The 16450-nt window shown below is 54.5% G+C and overlaps 2 protein-coding genes across 3 annotated transcripts; one reads left to right on the top strand and one right to left on the bottom strand.

Annotated features, from left to right (window-relative positions):
* ELP5 (elongator acetyltransferase complex subunit 5) lies at positions 107-6242 on the bottom strand. 2 transcript variants are annotated; one of them, XM_003131929.4, is made up of 8 exons: positions 5721-6242; positions 5501-5561; positions 5335-5415; positions 3221-3441; positions 1818-1999; positions 1284-1379; positions 1048-1148; positions 107-498 (listed from the first exon to the last, which is right to left on the bottom strand). In XM_003131929.4, exons 1-8 carry the CDS (start codon positions 5764-5766, stop codon positions 384-386), a joined length of 903 nt encoding a protein of 300 aa, XP_003131977.1. In that variant the 5' UTR covers positions 5767-6242; the 3' UTR covers positions 107-383. The 2 variants fall into 2 exon arrangements, 1 of the variants encoding a protein (XP_003131977.1); XR_002337356.1 differs by having other exon boundaries at positions 239-498; positions 1249-1379; positions 5721-6118.
* On the top strand, positions 14216-16252 carry GABARAP (GABA type A receptor-associated protein). The gene is given in 4 exon segments (NM_001190288.1): positions 14216-14411; positions 14954-15032; positions 15172-15290; positions 15758-16252. Coding segments are annotated over 4 exon segments (354 nt in total). The 5' UTR covers positions 14216-14321; the 3' UTR covers positions 15824-16252.

Genomic DNA, 16450 nt, shown 5'->3' with positions numbered 1-16450 from the left:
AGCTCCACCCTTCTGGCACCCAGGCCCCCCATTTTGACGAAAGGGACTATTGCCAGTCTCCAGTCCCATTTGCTCCCAACTCTTGTTTAAATAGTGACCAAAGAGGTTTTTTTTAAATTAAAAAATAAAGATTTTATTAGGCTGGGGAAGGGCATGGGGCTGTTCCTATCCTCTCACCTCCCCTTCTGCCCCCCCCCCCCCCCCCCCGCCTGCTTTCTGTCCCACCTGGAAGCTGCTGCCTGGCTCATGGGTCACAGGGCAGGGCCTTCAGACTCAGGGAACAAAGTCGGGGCAGAGACAGGGTGAGGCCACCAGAGACAAAGGAAGGGTGGTTGTGGGCCCAGCCCCCCCCCCATTAGAGTCCAGTCAGATCTCCCGGCCACTCAGACATCTAGGTCATCATCTGGGTCCTCTTGGTCCAGGTCGTCGTAAGCATCCGGCTCATAGAAGATGCGGCTGGTGGCCTGGGCTGGCCCTGGGCGCAGCAGAGCCTGCTGCCTGAGCAAAAACAAGGGTGGCAGTGAGGGTCGTGTCTGGATGCCCTCTTTCCCTGTGACTGGACTCCCTCTTTGGTCCAAGTCCCTTTGTCTGGCCTCTCAGCACTGAAGCACCACTTGGTGCAAGGATACTCTTCCAAGTTTTTAGCAGCTCCAGGGCAAGGATCCTGCTGTCTTGCTTCACCCGCCCACACACTGGGCACACAACAGGCCTCACTAAGCTCTTAATAACCTGCCTCTGCCAATGCATTTAGCTTCCCGTCAATGGTGTCGGAGATAGAGCTGCTTCCCCAAGGTCTGGTGTGGTCTGGCTCAACCCAGGCCAGATTATTCTGGGGACCAGGTGGTGGAGCTGGGACCCAAGACTCTAACCGAGAAGAGACGTAAAGGCCCTTTGCCATTGCAGGGATTTAGACGGGTGGAGAACCACTAAAGGTGGACTTCGGCCCCTATAAAGTCATAGGTTAATCAACAACCCGCTGTCACCCCACCTTCAGGCCCAGATGCTGGGCTTAACTTGGGAGCCTGGGCTCCGAAGCCCCAACCTTACTTTTCCGAGCTGAAGTGGAAGGGCAGGGTCAGGCTGTCTTTGGCTTCTCTCTCTTTCTTGGACAGGTGAAGGTTGAAGGTCAAATGAGTCGTGGGGTCCGCCTGTAGGTACGAGTGATGCTGCCGCTCTGCCTTGTGGATCCCTGACCCCACCCCCAACCTCTGCAGTTTTTAGCCTCCTCTCCTTTTTCCAGACCCCCACCTCCAGCCCCTGTGCTGGCCTGGTTCTTCAGATACCGGGGGAGTGTGAGGATCCGGGTGGGGCTGGGACTCGAGCGGCGGCCCCCCTTGGAGATCCAGGCTGAAGTCAGGAAGGATGGCGAACCACTGAGTCTGGGGGAAGAAAGAAGAGTATTAAAAAGGCCTTTTCCATCTTACCAAACAATATGGAGAGAACTGAGACCTGCAGCCCCTGCTCCCAGCCACCCGTGTAAAGGCTGCTCTGGGCCCTGCTCTCTGCCTTTCAGCCCCTCAAACCTCCCAGGGACTGGTTTCTCACCCCTCCAGGAACCACTCCTGGCCTTTTCTCCTTTTCTGTTGCCCGGAAGGCAGTGTCTTTCATTGGTTAATAAGCTCATAGGATATGGGCTTTCCAGGCTATAAAATGGGGATAAAAAAAAACAATCTGCCTCGCAGGGGGCCGGGGAGACGGAGGGAATGGCCGAAATGCCGAGAGCCCAGGAGAGTGCTCCACTGTCTCAGCTCTTTACTGTTCTTCCTCTTTGTGTGACCCCAACCTCCAGGCCTCCCGAGCTTTCAGTTTCTCCTGACCTGGCGGGCTGGGCGTTGCTGGGGCCTCCGATAGAGGATGTGGGCCGAGGCCTGGCCCATGGTACCACTCAGGGTCACCTCGGTCTGAGCAAGGCTGCTCAAGGCTCCCAAGGGGCCTGGGCCATGAAGCTCTTCATGCAGCAGGCCTAGCACACGCACCGGCTCTCCTGGGGAGCTGTCACCTGGGGAGGAACAAGCACAGGGCGTGAAGGGCAGGAGGGAACATTCAGGGGTTGGGCTGGGACGGAACAGTGAAAAGGACAAAAGGAAGGAGAGGCTCTCATTCCATCAGAACCACAACCCCGACGGGGACCTGGGCCAGGGTCACCGCCCTGCCCTGCCCTCACCTCTACCACCTTCTTACTCAATGGACGCCCGATCAAGGCACCACTCTGACCTCAATCCCCAGCTCCTCTGCGAGGCCTTCAGGAGGGAATTTACACTTGGAGCATCTGGTCTCTGCTTGCTTTCCAGCCCCATCTCTCACTCACGGAACTGCTTACAATGTCTGCAACTTGCTAAGATCCCAGCCAGTGCCCTAGCTCCCCTCTGTTCTTCCTTCCCCTTTTAGCACAATTACAGGGTGTCAGGCGCTACACGAAAACACCTGCGTTTTTAGGTAGACTTGCATGGAACTGCTGACACTTGATTGTATCTGATCTACAAAAACTGCAATGCCGAGTGGTTCATCTTAATACCATAAACTCCCTACCCACCCCTTCGCCCCCTGATTTTTACAGAGAAGATGGAAGCACTGAGAAACCAAATACCTATTAATAATTTTGGTTGTGCCTGTGGCGTGTGGAAATTCCGGGGCCAGACCCCTAACCTGCTGAGCCACCAGGAAACTCCCCAAACATCTTCACACAAAGCTGGGTATCAGACTCGAAAGCCCATTCTAGTGCCCACTGTACTTTCAGGCTGGTCCCAGTGCCCCTGGCTGACTCCTCTTTCAGACGTTCCTTCCTTAAGGAACTCTGCTCCATCCATTATCACCATGGTCCTTATCAGGCCATCTTGTAATGGCCTGTTTACTTGTCTGTACCCTTTACGGGACTTTGTGTTCCTGGAAGGCAAAGACCTGACTGGAGTTAGCCTTCATCTTCCCATTATCTAGAATTGTATGTGACATGCTTTGCTAGGGGTCAAATCGGCGCTACAGCTGCCAGCCTACACCACAGCCACAGCAACTCATGGATACTAGCTGGGTTTAGTACTGCTGAGCCACAATGGGAACTGCTGCTCTGTTTCTAGCGTTTGTTGGATGGCTGAATGAAATGAATGAGGAGAAAAGAACGTGGAAGAGAAAAAAAAGTGTGATTAGTAGGTAGCATGATGGAGAAATCGTGCCGTCGAATCAAGGTTAAAGAGCTGAAAGACTGGAGATCCCAATCTGTTTCTACCACGGGAGGAGTCCTGCTGGCTCAGCGCGTACAGGCTCTGGCAGAGTGCGGTGCAGGGAAAGCGAAGCAGCAGCCAACTGAGAGAATCCACAGCAATGGTGACAGGGCCAGGGACTGTCCTCCTGCACAGGGCTCTCAAGGCTTCCAGGGGCCCCCCAGGAGGAGCTTCCCCAGTCTTTGACCAGTTGAGAGGGTCTCTGAAGAGATCATGGTAAATCAGCCTGCAAGGAGAAAATAAGAGACATGTTTACACTGCCCCTTCCTCGAACCTCCGACTTCAGCTTCCGATCTCTGTGGCTCTGTTTTCTCCACTGTCACTAAGAGTCTCAACATTAGTGAAAACTTTTTACTAAGAGGTAGCATACAGTGATTGAGAGCACAGACTCTGGGAGTGAGACAGCCTTGAGCTCCAAGCTTGGGTCTGCTACTTGCCCAAGGTCCTCTGATACGTTACTTCATCCCACTAGGACTTAGTTTCTTCTTTTGTAAAATGGAAATACCTCCTGACATCGAGCACAAGGCTTGACACATACTAATGCTTGATAGATGTTAGCTATCACCTTTATCCAATATTTCCTGAGTGGTGCCTAAAGTGTATCACTCTCTGGATGGATAAAGGGAAAGGACCCAAGACAGAGTTTCTACTTACACAGTAACGGCTTAGAAAAGATCCGGAATCTTCTGTGGTACTAACTACAAATAAAAGCACTGCAGGAAAAGAGACTGGCATGGACCAGAAACCCTCGGGAACTTCCTGGTGGCAGAACTTGTTCCCAGACCCCTCCTTCCCACCTTCGGCTTCTCTGCGGATGCCATCCTAACATCCAGCTCTACTACAACAGCTGATACAAAATTAAGGCAGGCTCAACAGACAAATGTAAACTACCCGCTTCCACTTAGCTAAGCAGACCAGGAAGAAATCTTTCCTAACCAGCCAGTGTAGGTGGATTCAGGGACCTCCCGACCTGGGTGCTTTCCCCTACCCCACATCAGTCTTTTAAGTCCTGGAAAGTCCCTGAAGTCCTTTTACATTTGTCCCAAACGCTCCATCCCTACTGCCACTGCCTTAAACCAGGCCTATGTCACCTCCTACCAGTATTCTTCAAGCTTCACTGGAACAGGAATTGCGTCTGCTTTGTTCACTGCTCCAACTGGTTCATGTATCCATCTGACTGACCCTGAATTGCTGCCAGCAGCCTTCCCGCCTGGCTTCCCTGTGCCCAGACTGTCTGCTCCCAACCATTCTCCACACTGGGGTCACCGGAAGAGTCTTTCTAACAGGTATGATGTGATCACTCTCCTCCCAAATTTTCAAATGACCACCCCCCTCACTGCCTTGAGGATAACTCTTCTCGCGCTCTAAGATCTTTTAGCATCAGGTACCTCTGTGCGACCTCAGAAAGCTCTCCCATCTCCCATGTATGCCTTCCGTACCTCCCTAATTCTGCATAAACTTCCGCCTGAAGGACAAATCCCTATGTACCCTGCAGTTCGTGCTGATCCAAGTTTGGAATCTATGTATGGTCCACCAGATTCTCAGTAACTCAAAAGGCAGAACATGTTTTTTCTTATCCTCCAGTCCAGCCTCTGGTGCTAACCTGTCCTTGTCGGCTTTTTATTATTCTATTTCTCTCATCTTCTATGATCTCCAGATGCCATTCTTTCTCTCTCTCTCTCTCTCTCTCTTTTTTTTTTTGGTCTTTCTGCCTTTTTCTAGGGCTGCTCCCTTGGCATGTGGAGGTTCCCCAGGCTAGGGGTCTAATCGGAGCTGTAGCCGCTGGCCTACACCACAGCCACAGCAATGTGGGATCTGAGCCGCGCCTGCAAACTACACCACAGTTCACGGCAACGCCGGGTCCTTAACCCACTGAGCAAGGCCAGGGATCGAACCCGTAACCTCATGGTTCCCAGTCAGATTCATTAACCACTGAGCCACGACGGGAACTCCCAGATACCATTCCTCTTACTAATTCCCATCTCCTGAAAAAACCCACATCCATCCATTCAATAAATATTTTAAGTAGCAACTACTACATACTGGTGCTGAAAGGGACGTTCCTCAGCAAAAGAGGTTCCAAATCCAATTAAATCAAAACCCTCCCAATGGTACCTACCGTCTGTTGACGTCGGAGTCAAAACCTTCACGAAACTCTTCTTCGCTCACTTCACAGCCCAGGATGTGGACTTGCTCTCCACTGAGCAGAGATAAGGGGGAGCGTCAAAGAGTGGAGCCCACGCTCCCTTTCCGGGGAGGACAGCGAGACTCTGCGAGATACTCACCGCAGTGCAGATTTCTTGATAAGTGCCTTCAGGAGACTGCGCCCCTCCCACTCTACGGAGTCTGGGGAGAGCGAGGGACGATAAGCAACCGGAGAACACTGAGGTTTCCAGCATTCAAGAACCAGTCGCGCCCTCCACCCCTGGCTGTGACCCACGGTCTTTCCTCTCCACTTCCGCCCCTTGTGCCCTACTCGGAAGGCCCTGTCCCTGTGATCCTCACCCCGCAGGAGCACCAGGCCACCAAAAGCCAACAGCGACTCCAACATTTCCAACACGCGTCCCGACCCTCTTCAGACGCCCTCTGATGGCGTCACGCTCCACCGCCCCGCCCCCTATAAACGAAGGGGGCGGGGCACCCACGATCCCTCCGATCCCTCTCAAGGCTAAGACCAGGCATACTCTGGAGAGGTGATTAGGTTCATTATTTCGGGGGCACTGACGCAGAGCGGCCCCTCCTGAGCCCTGGTGCACAGATGTAGGGACGAGGCCCCTCTCTACATTTTTACCGTGACCAGGGCAGGAAGAGCCGTTGGGGCAGTTGTTTGTGGGAGGGGGAGGTGGCCGCAGGAGCAGGTCCCGCCGTCAGAGTCTCGGGGGCAAGTGACGACACCCTGCCCCGCCCCCGCCCTCCGAGGCGGGCCGGCTTTGCTCCAGGCCCCGCCCCATTGCCACCCTCTGCGCATGCGCCTACTGGAGCCTTGTTGGGGGCACCTCCGCTTCCTTTATTCCCACCCCTACAGACCGAGCCCGGAGAACTTCGGTCCCGGTGAAGCGAATACACGTCACCACCGGAAGTAGTGTCAGAGGGGAAGAGGAGGGGGGAAGAAAGGAGGAGGGAGCCCTTTGGGCGGTAAAATGGCGCCTGTCAGAGTGGGAAATCCAGCTGCAGAGGCTGCAGCCCCTCTCCCCAGCGGCTGAGGCACCCCCGATCTCGGGGAGGGGGAGGCCGCTCCGGTCCAGCAATCCGCGCGCTTCGGCTCCCCCTCCCCTCCTTCCCTGCTCTCTCGCTCAGCCCACCCGTTCGCCGCCGCTGGCGCGGCCCTTCGCGCGCCGCTGCCCCCGCCCGCCCCTTTCCCGCGGGCAGCCCCCTAGCGCGCGTGCGCAGCGGGCCACCCTCCGCTTCCCTCTTCCCCTCCCCCTTCCTTCTCCCTCCCTCCCTTCTCCCTAGCCCCCTCCCCCACAGCCCCCTCCCCCAATTCTCCATCCCTTCCCTCCTGGTCTCGGAGGACCCCGTCGTGGCCCAACCTGTCTCGGCCCGCAACCTCCGCGAAGCCGTCGGTGTCACTCCCCGCCCATGTGGGCCCCCGCGGGCTGCCCACGCCTGTCCCCCAGCTCCCCGTTCTGCTGGGCTTTCCCCTCGTCGGGGGTGGCTTTTTGAGCCGCCCGCTCCCTGCCCCTCTCTGCAGCCTCTCCTGCCACTCGGGGCCCCCGTTCCCCCTCCCGGTGGCGGGGGGCTGCCCCCGGGGGGCTGGCGGAGCTGGGCCGCGGGGGCCCCGGGGCCGGCGGTGCCGGGGTCATCGGGATGATGCGGACGCAGTGTCTGCTGGGGCTGCGCACGTTCGTGGCCTTCGCCGCCAAGCTCTGGAGCTTCTTCATTTACCTTTTGCGGAGGCAGATCCGCACGGTGAGCCTGGGTGGGCGCTGGTGGTGGTGGGGACCTCTGTGTCAGCTGTGTTCTGGGGTTTTCGGAAAGTGTCGGGCCTGTGATTGGGCCTAGGAACCGAGTCCTGGCGGCGGCTTCTCCCGCTAGAGAATTAGAGCACCCATAGCTGGGCTTAGGGTGGGATGGGCCGAAGGAAGAAGACCCTTGTAGCAGAACAGACGTGAGGAGTGTGGGGGCGCGGTGGGGGGGGCTCGACGAGAACAGGGTTTGGCAATTCTTGGGGGATAGGGTGGTGGGTGGGGCGCTCTTTAAGAAAGCTGGAGCTGTTGCTAAAGAAACCGAGAGGCGGGGAACACCTGTTTGATGGCAGCAGATCTGTTGATGTGGGCTTGTTAGAGACCCTCCTATTATTTGAAACCTCCGTGTGTGTTTGATCTTAGAACCGGGGAGAGACAGGCTCGTGTGCCAAGGGTGTGGGGGTGGGTGGGAAGGCATATGTGACAAACAAGGATGGGAACTTGGGAAAAGCCCTGGATATGAAGGAGAAGCCCAAATGAAGGGAATTCCTGTCCCCAAAGATCCTGAAAACTCATTTCATAGTGTGGATGTGAATATTTGGATTTATTAAGACCCTGGGACTTAAAAAAGAGGCGTTTGTGATGGGCATCTTTGGTTGTGGAAGGGGGCACAGTAAAGCTTGGGTGTGCCTGTCAGCAGCCGGTGCCCGTCCGTTGGAAGGCTTGAATCTGAGGGCACGCTTGTGTCTCCAGGAGACCCCAGCATTGTGGAGGATACTGTGGGGAGTGTACGCGAGTATCTCCAAGGTCAAAGCTCCTTAGGCCAACATCATTTGATAAATGTGCTCCGTGTTCTCACCACCGCGGCGGGGAGAGTCCTCTGAAGGAGATGGGGGAGGATTCAGCGAGCTGAGATGCAGCGCATCTGTACTCCGGCACAGCTCCGTAAAGCTTGAGGAGTTAAAACCAAGTAGGGCCTGCCCAGGTCAAGGGATTTCTAGAAAGCCCTGAGTGGTCGTGGTGGTTGACTTCTGGTTTGGGGAAATGGGCCTGGCCTTGCATTCAGTGTCTTCTTTATCAGTCCGGTCGTTCCACTTGCTGATTTGGGGTGAGGATTGTTCTGGGTGTTCATGGTTGTCAGCAGGCCCCTTCCCCGAGACAAGGGTCGGAAGCCACAAAGAGTTTGGGGTCAGAGATGCTGAGACGTGTGTGCGGCTAGCCCCTGGGCCTTTCCTGGCACGTTAGCTCTGGTCCTCTCTGCCTGGCTTTGCTGGGAGCATCCCTTCTTCCCTTGAGACATCAGCTTTCTTTTCTGGATGCAGGGACGGGCTCCAGCCCAGGCAGAGACTGGTGCCCCGAAGACTCGCTCTCCTCTGGGCAGTACCGACCCCACAGCCTTTTGTCTTCCCTTTCTTCCTTTCCAATCCTGTTTCTCCCCCCCACCCCCTTTCTGGCAGATGCTTCCAGCATTCCCTACATGCCCAGCATGTGCAACCCGAGATAGCAGGCGGGACACCGGAGCTGCTGCGGCCCTCATGGTGGCCCTGGGAGAAAGGAAGGGCAGATGCCTTTGGGATTAGGGGGACAGAGCCCCTGGGTGTGCAAGTGGGGAGCCTGGTTTTGGTGAGGCTTCAGGCCTAGGGGTGGACTGTCGCGCATTTGTCTCTGCCTAAAAGAAAAGAGCAGAGGAGGGAATCTCCAGGCTTTGCAAGGGAGAGATCTGAGTGCTGGAACTAGGAGCCTCTAGAGAAGGCTTGGAGAAGCTGGAAGGCCACCCTGGTGACACCCTTGTGCCTTTCTCACCTCCCACTCACATCCCTGACTGCTCCCTGGCCTTCTTGATACTCTCTCAGTCGGCTTGGCAAGTGGGGCTTTCCAGTGTTCTCTGCCTTGCCCTGGGTACCAGGATAAGGAGGCCGTTCAGAGGGCTGAGGTTCTCTGCAACTTGTGACTTGGCTCGTAGAGGCAGGAAAGGACAGGTGGATGGTTAAAATAGGCCTGGTGGCTCCCAGCCAGAGGAACTTAGCTGACCTGACAACCCCTGGATTCCCTCATCCCCCGTTCCCCTTAGTGACCCAAGAACCTCCCCTTCTGACTCCTGCCCCCTCTCCACCAAGGAGTCTGAGGCTCTCAGCTCCCAACAGGAGGTGACAGGAGTTGTCGCAAGGAATTCTTGCAGCGGAGGGGGCGAGGGCCATGCATTTCTTTGTTCCACGTCACAGGCTGATATTAACAGTTAAGAGGGCAGGGTCTAGGGTCGGCCTGCACAGGTACAACGCGGGTTCCACCACTGCACTGTTTCTCATGTTAGCTGAGCACCCCTGCCGTAGGGGTCTAGGAACACAGCCACAATGCAGACAAAACCCATGCTTTCATGGAGTCTTCGTGAAATTGGAGGAGCAAACAACTGAAGGTAGTTCCTGGCTGTGTAGTCGGAGGCAGGGTATTTAACTTCTCCCAGCCTTGGTTTCTTCATCCTTAAAATGGAGACGGCGTTGTTGTTGTTGTTAGGTTGCTTTGAGATTTAAATAACATGGCCCTAAATTACACGATGGCCAGCGGATGGTAAATGTTCAACACGTGCTGCCTCTGGTCACTGTCCTTGTCAAGGCTTCTAACTCTCTCTCTTGATGTTCCCAGGTAATTCAGTACCAAACCGTTCGATATGATATCCTTCCCTTATCTCCCGTGTCCCGAAATCGGCTAAGTGAGTAGGCCGGCTGGGAAGGACCCGAGGCGAGGGAGGGTTCCAGGTCTTTGCTGGAGGTTGGTCGGTGTCATCCCTTGCTGTTGTGGTTCAGGCCAGGTGAAGAGGAAGATCCTGGTGCTGGATCTGGACGAGACGCTTATTCACTCCCATCATGATGGGGTCCTGAGGCCCACAGTCCGGCCTGGAACGCCTCCTGACTTCATTCTCAAGGTGTGTGGGTTGCAAAGGGATGGAACAGGCATGTCTGCTCTTCTGCTCAGACTCTTGCCCCGTATCCCAGAGCATCTGGTCCCCGGCTCCCTGCGCATCCCCTGGCTCCAGTCGCAGCCTGAAGGAGGGAGGCAGGCAGTAGAGCCGTGGCGGGGTGGGGTGTCCTATAGGCCTGCTCAGGACGTCTCCCAGCCCCTCTCTGTTCCTCTGCAGGTGGTGATAGACAAACATCCCGTCCGGTTTTTTGTACACAAGAGGCCCCATGTGGATTTCTTCTTGGAAGTGGTGAGTCTGCGGAAACTAAAGGGACCTCTGTGATGAAGAAAGGGTTTCAGGGCTCTGGGAGTTTAGAGGATTTGGAGGAAGTCAGGGATCAGGAGAGAAATGGATTAGGCGGTTGCGGGTGTAGACCTCTTGAAGAATGGCTTTGGGTAGTTTGGGTTCATGTGTCCTGCTGTGGTCGTTCTCTTCTTCCACAGCCTTCCTGCTCTTTTGTTCTTGTGTCTCTGAATCTTAAGGGTGCATGGTGCCTAGGACTCAGCCTTTGAGGACAGTTTCAAAATTTTGTGTCCTCTGTGACATTTGATGTTGGAGTCTTTTTTTTTTTTTTTTTTTTTTTTTTTAAGGGCTGCACCCACAGCATATAGAGGTTCCCGGGCTAGGGTTGAATTGGAGCTGTACCTGCTGGCCCACACCACAGCCACACAGGATGCGAGCCATGTCTACGTCCTACACCCCAGCTCACGGCAACACCGGATCCTTAACCCACTGAGTGAGGTCAGGGATCAAACTTGCGTCCTCATGGATGCTATTCAGATTCGTTTCCACCAAGCCATGATGGGAACTACACGCCCCCCCGTCCCTTTTCTTTTAGGGCTGAAACCACAGCATATGGAAATTCCCAGGCTAGGGGTCGAATCAGAGCTGCAGCTGCCAGCCTGCGCCACAGCCACAGCAGTGCCAGATCTGAGCCTTGTCTGTGACCTACGCCACAGCTCACAGCAACGCCAGATCTCTAACCCACCGAGCAGGGGCCAGGAATCGAACCTGCGTCCTCATGGATACTCGTTGGGTTGGTTACCAGTGAGCCACAACGGGAACTCCTCAATGCTGGGGTCTTGATAAAGGGAACTATATGTCTAAATGGAGGTCACTTCTTCCGACACCTTCCTCTCCTCCAATCTGTTTCAGGTGAGCCAGTGGTACGAGTTGGTCGTGTTCACAGCAAGCATGGAGATTTACGGCTCTGCCGTGGCAGATAAACTGGACAATAGCAGAAGCATTCTCAAGAGGAGATACTACAGACAGGTAAGGGGCTAGAGTCCAGGTGGAAGAGTGAGGCTTGGGAGACATGCCATCGGGCGGGGGCGGGGGGGGGGGGATCTGAGTTTGAGGTAGCTGCCCTGGCACGGGCCCTCCTGGGGCGTGGGGGAGGCACACTGCTGAGGAACTGGCAGCCTATGGGTGTTGTTGGGCTCGGGGGAGCAGTCACAGAGGGCGGGTCTCCTTTTGATGCCCAGCTCACCCTGCCTTCCAGCACTGCACTTTGGAATTGGGCAGCTACATCAAGGACCTCTCTGTGGTCCACAGTGACCTCTCCAGCATTGTGATCCTGGATAACTCCCCAGGGGCTTACAGGAGCCATCCAGGTATGGGGGAAGGTGGTGAGTCTGGCAGGACTAGGAGCTGGTTCTGAGGCGGAGATCTGAATGCATGGAGCTGGGATTCCCTGGCTTACAGTAGGTCAGGATGCACGGTGTTTTCGCTTTTCGGTGAGCTGTCCGGCCCTCCCCCACCTAACTCAGATTTCTCACATGCAATCTCCTCAGGTAAAACACAGTGGCAGTAAGTCTGATTAGACGCCTCTCACTGGTATGCAGTACAGTGATTAAATTTTATTTTGGAGGGTAAATAAGGAAGGTTTTTTAACAAAACATTTTTATTATAGTGGATTTACAGTGTTCTGTCAGTTACTGCTGTACAGCATACATCCGGAAGCTTTTAGTCAGGTCATTGAGTTGGGGGGGGGGCATATGTATTTTAAAGTAATGATCCCCAGCCCCAAATAAAAGGAAGAGCAGCCTGTCTTGAATCTTTTGCTTCTTCTCACGTGCCTTTTCACCCTCCCCAGACAATGCCATCCCCATCAAATCCTGGTTCAGTGACCCCAGCGATACCGCCCTCCTCAACCTGCTTCCTATGCTGGATGCCCTCAGGTAAGGAAGCGAGAGAGACACCAAGGAGGCGGGGGAGCCCAAGAGAGAATAAAAATGTGTCCTGTTTTACTCACTTATCTCTTTTCCCTTAAGAACTTAGCATTTGAAGCCAGGTCTTCTTACAAAAACTCGTCACTTTTAGCCAGTGGGTGTTGGGCAAACTGCAGCTCAGTCTCCACCGCCCGGCTTCAGCGAGGCTGCCTCACGCTAAGGTGAGGAGGTCAGCGTAAGGGCTCTACCAATGCAAGTTAATTGTCGTCCCAGGTTCACCGCGGATGTTCGTTCTGTGCTGAGTCGAAACCTTCACCAACATAGGCTCTGGTGACAGCTGCTCCCCCTCCACCTGAGTTGGGGTGGGGGGGAAGGGAGGGTGAGCCCTCGGGATGCCGTCTGGTGCCCTGGCCAACGGTGAGGACTGCCTGGGCAGAGTCTGCCCCTCCCACCCCTCTCTGCCCTGGGAGCCCTGCACTCCGTATGGAGTCTGGATGGACACATGGGCCAGATTCTGAAGCAGCCTCACTCTAACTTCGTGTTCGCACTCCCCGGAAACCCCAGACTGGGACATAAAGCGGAGGCCTGGGAGAGCTGAAACATTGTCTGGTGGAGACAGGACTGGCCAGAGTGAGCGAAAGACACTCGGTAATCCGGGAGGCTCAAAGAGAAGCCAAGCCAGCTTTGTTGTGATTTGATTTTTTAAAAACTCTTGTACAAAACTGATCTAATTCTTCACTCCAAGGGCTGGGCTGTGGGTGGGAAACTGGGATTTTGGGCCACTGGATTTTCCCCAAACTTGTCCCTTCCCTTCCTTTTCCATCTTCCCTTCTTCCTAGAGTCCCTCAGACCTGTAACGAGCTTTCTCTTTTTTTCTTTCGTCTACTTAAACCATGCATTATAACTTTGAAACCAAAGCTGCCCTAGGTCCTTCTCTGGGTTTGGGGGAAATGAAGGGGCTTTGTTCACACCCACCCTGGCTCTGGGCAGAGGGTAAGGAGCAAGCTGTTGACCTGAGGGGAGGGTGTTGGCCACCCTGGCGGGGAGGGTCTTAGTGGCAGGATGATACCCTGGCCGGGAGCGAAAGAACAGCCCTGTGTCCAGAGGGAATGTGAGCTTCCGAACAGTAACACAGAAAAGTTTGAAAGGAAAAGAGAACTGGACGCTGGGAGAGGCCTGGCTTCGTCTGCGGGCCTGACTTAGACTAGCTGAGCGGGCGCAGCCCCCCGGGGGCGGAGGGGGGGGTGTCCCAGGCCCCTGGCGCCCCACCTCCCTCCCCTTGGCCCTGCTCCCCCAGCCGCAGCCGGCTCTACTTCCTCGCACTCGCCACGTGACGCCCCGCCCTTCTCTGCGATCACATGATCTCTCCGTGAGCCGCGAAGACTGTGTTCCTCCGCGCTGACGTAGTCCCTACCTTTCAGACCTCTCCAGTCCCTATTCGTCCACTCATTCCTGGAACCTAAGCATTCTGGAAACATAAGCGTCTTTCCAAACATAGGTCTCGTTTCTGCCCTCCTCTGTTTCCAAAGACCGCTTGCTCCATTGGGGTACTACTTTGTTTTGGTGTCAACCGCCGCCTTCAGCGTACCAGCACCTTTCCTGAATAGCTGTCCTTGTAATTATCTGCTTTTTTACCTCTGTTACTTCTGAAAAGCACTTTCGGAGAACCAAGTCTCAAATTATGATTACCATCTCCAAGCCCTTTTCATCCTGTGGAAAAAGTCAGGAAATGGGTTTTCAGTTATTTTCTATGATAGCAAAAAGCCAGCCACCTTTCCTACGTCGCCTGCGTAGCCCGTAAATTGATTCCAAAGCGATTACGCTGATTGCGTGAGGGGGGAGGTCAGTAGGTGGCGCTACGCTAGTGGCGTTGGGGCCACTGAGCTAGGAGCGTAACATAGCGAGTGGGGCGGCCTCTGACGGCCGGGGGCGGGGTTGGTGAATAGGGAAGTGGCGCAAGGTCCGGGATCGCTCCGCTGAATCCGCCCGCGCGTCGCCGCCGTCGCCGCCGCCCCCCATCCCGGCCCCCCCGGGTTCCCTCAGCCCAGCCCGGTCCAACCCGGTTCCCGGGAGGATGAAGTTCGTGTATAAAGAAGAGCATCCGTTCGAGAAGCGTCGCTCTGAGGGCGAGAAGATCCGAAAGAAATACCCGGACCGGGTGCCGGTGAGGACAGTAGCCAGGGCCGAGGGCGCGGGGCGCTGGCGCTGACGCCACAGCCTGGGCTTGAGTCCGAGACCCGCAGCGCGGGCATCAGGCTGCCAGCTGTGGCAGGGTTGGGAATGAGCCCGAAACTGCTGTCTGTGGGACTGGAGGTGAAAGGAGTGGGGTAGCATTAGAACTGGGGGGCTAGGGGATGTAGGCTTAAGGGGATGTAGGCGCGAGAGCTAGACCTTGGATTCGTGTAGGGCGTTTGACATTCCGAGCTTCACAGGGGGTGCTTGAGATTGAAGCTCTAGTCGGCCCAGACAAGACATGCCTGTTTGATTAAAATCATTGTTTGTTATGACGTCCTATTCAGGGATTCTGGAGGTTTAGGTGAGTTTGAGTCAGTGGGATCAGAATCCCTGCTCAGGACTGCGCCGCGTGTTCAGAGACAAAGAGAAATGAGTCTGGGGTAGGTAGGGATGCTAGGAATGTTGAGTTCTTGACAGGTGGAGCTGTGGGCCTGTATACCTAATGTCTCCTAATTTTCGTCTCTTTATCAGGTGATAGTAGAAAAGGCTCCCAAAGCTCGGATAGGAGACCTAGATAAAAAGAAATACCTGGTGCCTTCTGATCTCACAGGTGAGAACCTGACCCAGTAGCCAGGTTTGCTTCCTGGGGGGTGGGAATGTGGTCTCTGCTGGAGGAGGCTCCACATAGCAGCTGTTCTTTTGAAGGCGTTTGTGACCTCAGACTTTCTCAGACCTTGTTTCTTTGGCAGTTGGTCAGTTCTACTTCTTGATCCGGAAGCGAATTCATCTCCGAGCTGAGGATGCCTTGTTTTTCTTTGTCAACAATGTCATTCCACCCACCAGTGCCACGATGGGTCAGCTGTACCAGGTATAGTGTCTGGGAAGTAGTGGAGGCTTTGGAGAGGAGTTGGAAGCACTTGAGAGGCAGGAAGTTTTAAGTCAGCAGGTCTTGGACTAGTTGGCTTACTTAGCTCTCAGTTTTAAATTTGGCTTTAAAATCTCCTTATAGTTCTGGGTTGGGGATTTAGACAGGGCAGTGGGAGTAGAGAGAAAAGAGAACAGTGAGTTGGAGCAACTGTTGTGATCTGGACTTTCCCCAGGCCCCTCCCCATTTCGAGGCAGCAGAGAACAATGTGTGATTTTTATGCCTAGGACTGCTGCTAGGATAATACTGCTCAGCCGCTAGGGTCTGGAGCAAGTGAGAGGGAGAGTCAAAGCACTGGTTTTGGGGGTCTTCAAAAAGAATGTTTTTGGAAGAATGTGCCTGGGTGGTGGTTGGTTCAAGTAATTAAAGCCCAGGTGCCTGAGCACTGTCATTTTCTGCTTTCACCCCAGGAACACCATGAAGAAGACTTCTTTCTGTACATTGCCTACAGTGATGAAAGTGTCTATGGTCTGTGAAGCTGCTGCCCTTAAGGTCGGGGGTCCCATTCTTCAGACAGAGAGAGGTGGCCCACCTTCCTCGACCTGTCCTTCCTTGAGGCTCAAACACCACCTCCTTTCTTCAGGACCTACACTTCCTAATGTTTGAGACTCTCCTCCAGCCCTTCTTAAAACAAGGGTTAATGGGGGAGATGGCCTCCAGTACTCCTTTCCTTCCCTTTCTCTACCACCTTCCCACTCAGCTTTAGACTTCTTGATTGTCCATCTCTGTCACATCCAGTGGTCGTTTTGGTTTCTGTTTCCTTTCTAACTGCCCAGGGGGCTCAGGATCCCAACAATCCCTTATTTTCACTACCTTCTTTTTGGGGGGTAGATGGAAGGGACTGAATTGTGGCGGGGAAGGTAGGATACACATCAATAAAGAGGAAACCACCAAGCTGAACTGGATTTTGCTTTGTGTTGCTGCCCTCTGCCTTTTGTTCTCTACTCAATGGGGGAAAGGGAGGTTGGAGGGATAGTAATGTATTTTTATTTCTTCTCCTTATGTTGGGCTTTTCCTTGTGCAGAGAAAGTGTGCTTTTGTTGTGATGGATGGAATACTCTGAGTATCATTTCATGAAAGTTGTGTTATGTACCCGTGTATAG

Source organism: Sus scrofa, chromosome 12 (assembly GCF_000003025.6).
Source record: "Sus scrofa isolate TJ Tabasco breed Duroc chromosome 12, Sscrofa11.1, whole genome shotgun sequence".
NCBI classification, from domain to species: domain Eukaryota; kingdom Metazoa; phylum Chordata; class Mammalia; order Artiodactyla; family Suidae; genus Sus; species Sus scrofa.
The sequence above is the reverse complement of the archived record's forward strand: the minus strand, read 5'-3'. Positions and strand labels throughout refer to the sequence as shown.

Coding starts and splice junctions, on each gene's coding strand:
- ELP5 (XM_003131929.4), bottom strand. CDS start 5,766: ATGTTGGAGTCGCTGTTGGCTTTTGGTGGCCTGGTGCTCCTGCGGG. Junction 3,442..5,334: donor GACTCCGACGTCAACAGACG/GTAGGTACCATT, acceptor TTCTCCTTGCAG/GCTGATTTACCATGATCTCT. Junction 499..1,047: donor TTCCACTTCAGCTCGGAAAA/GTAAGGTTGGGG, acceptor GTTTTTGCTCAG/GCAGCAGGCTCTGCTGCGCC.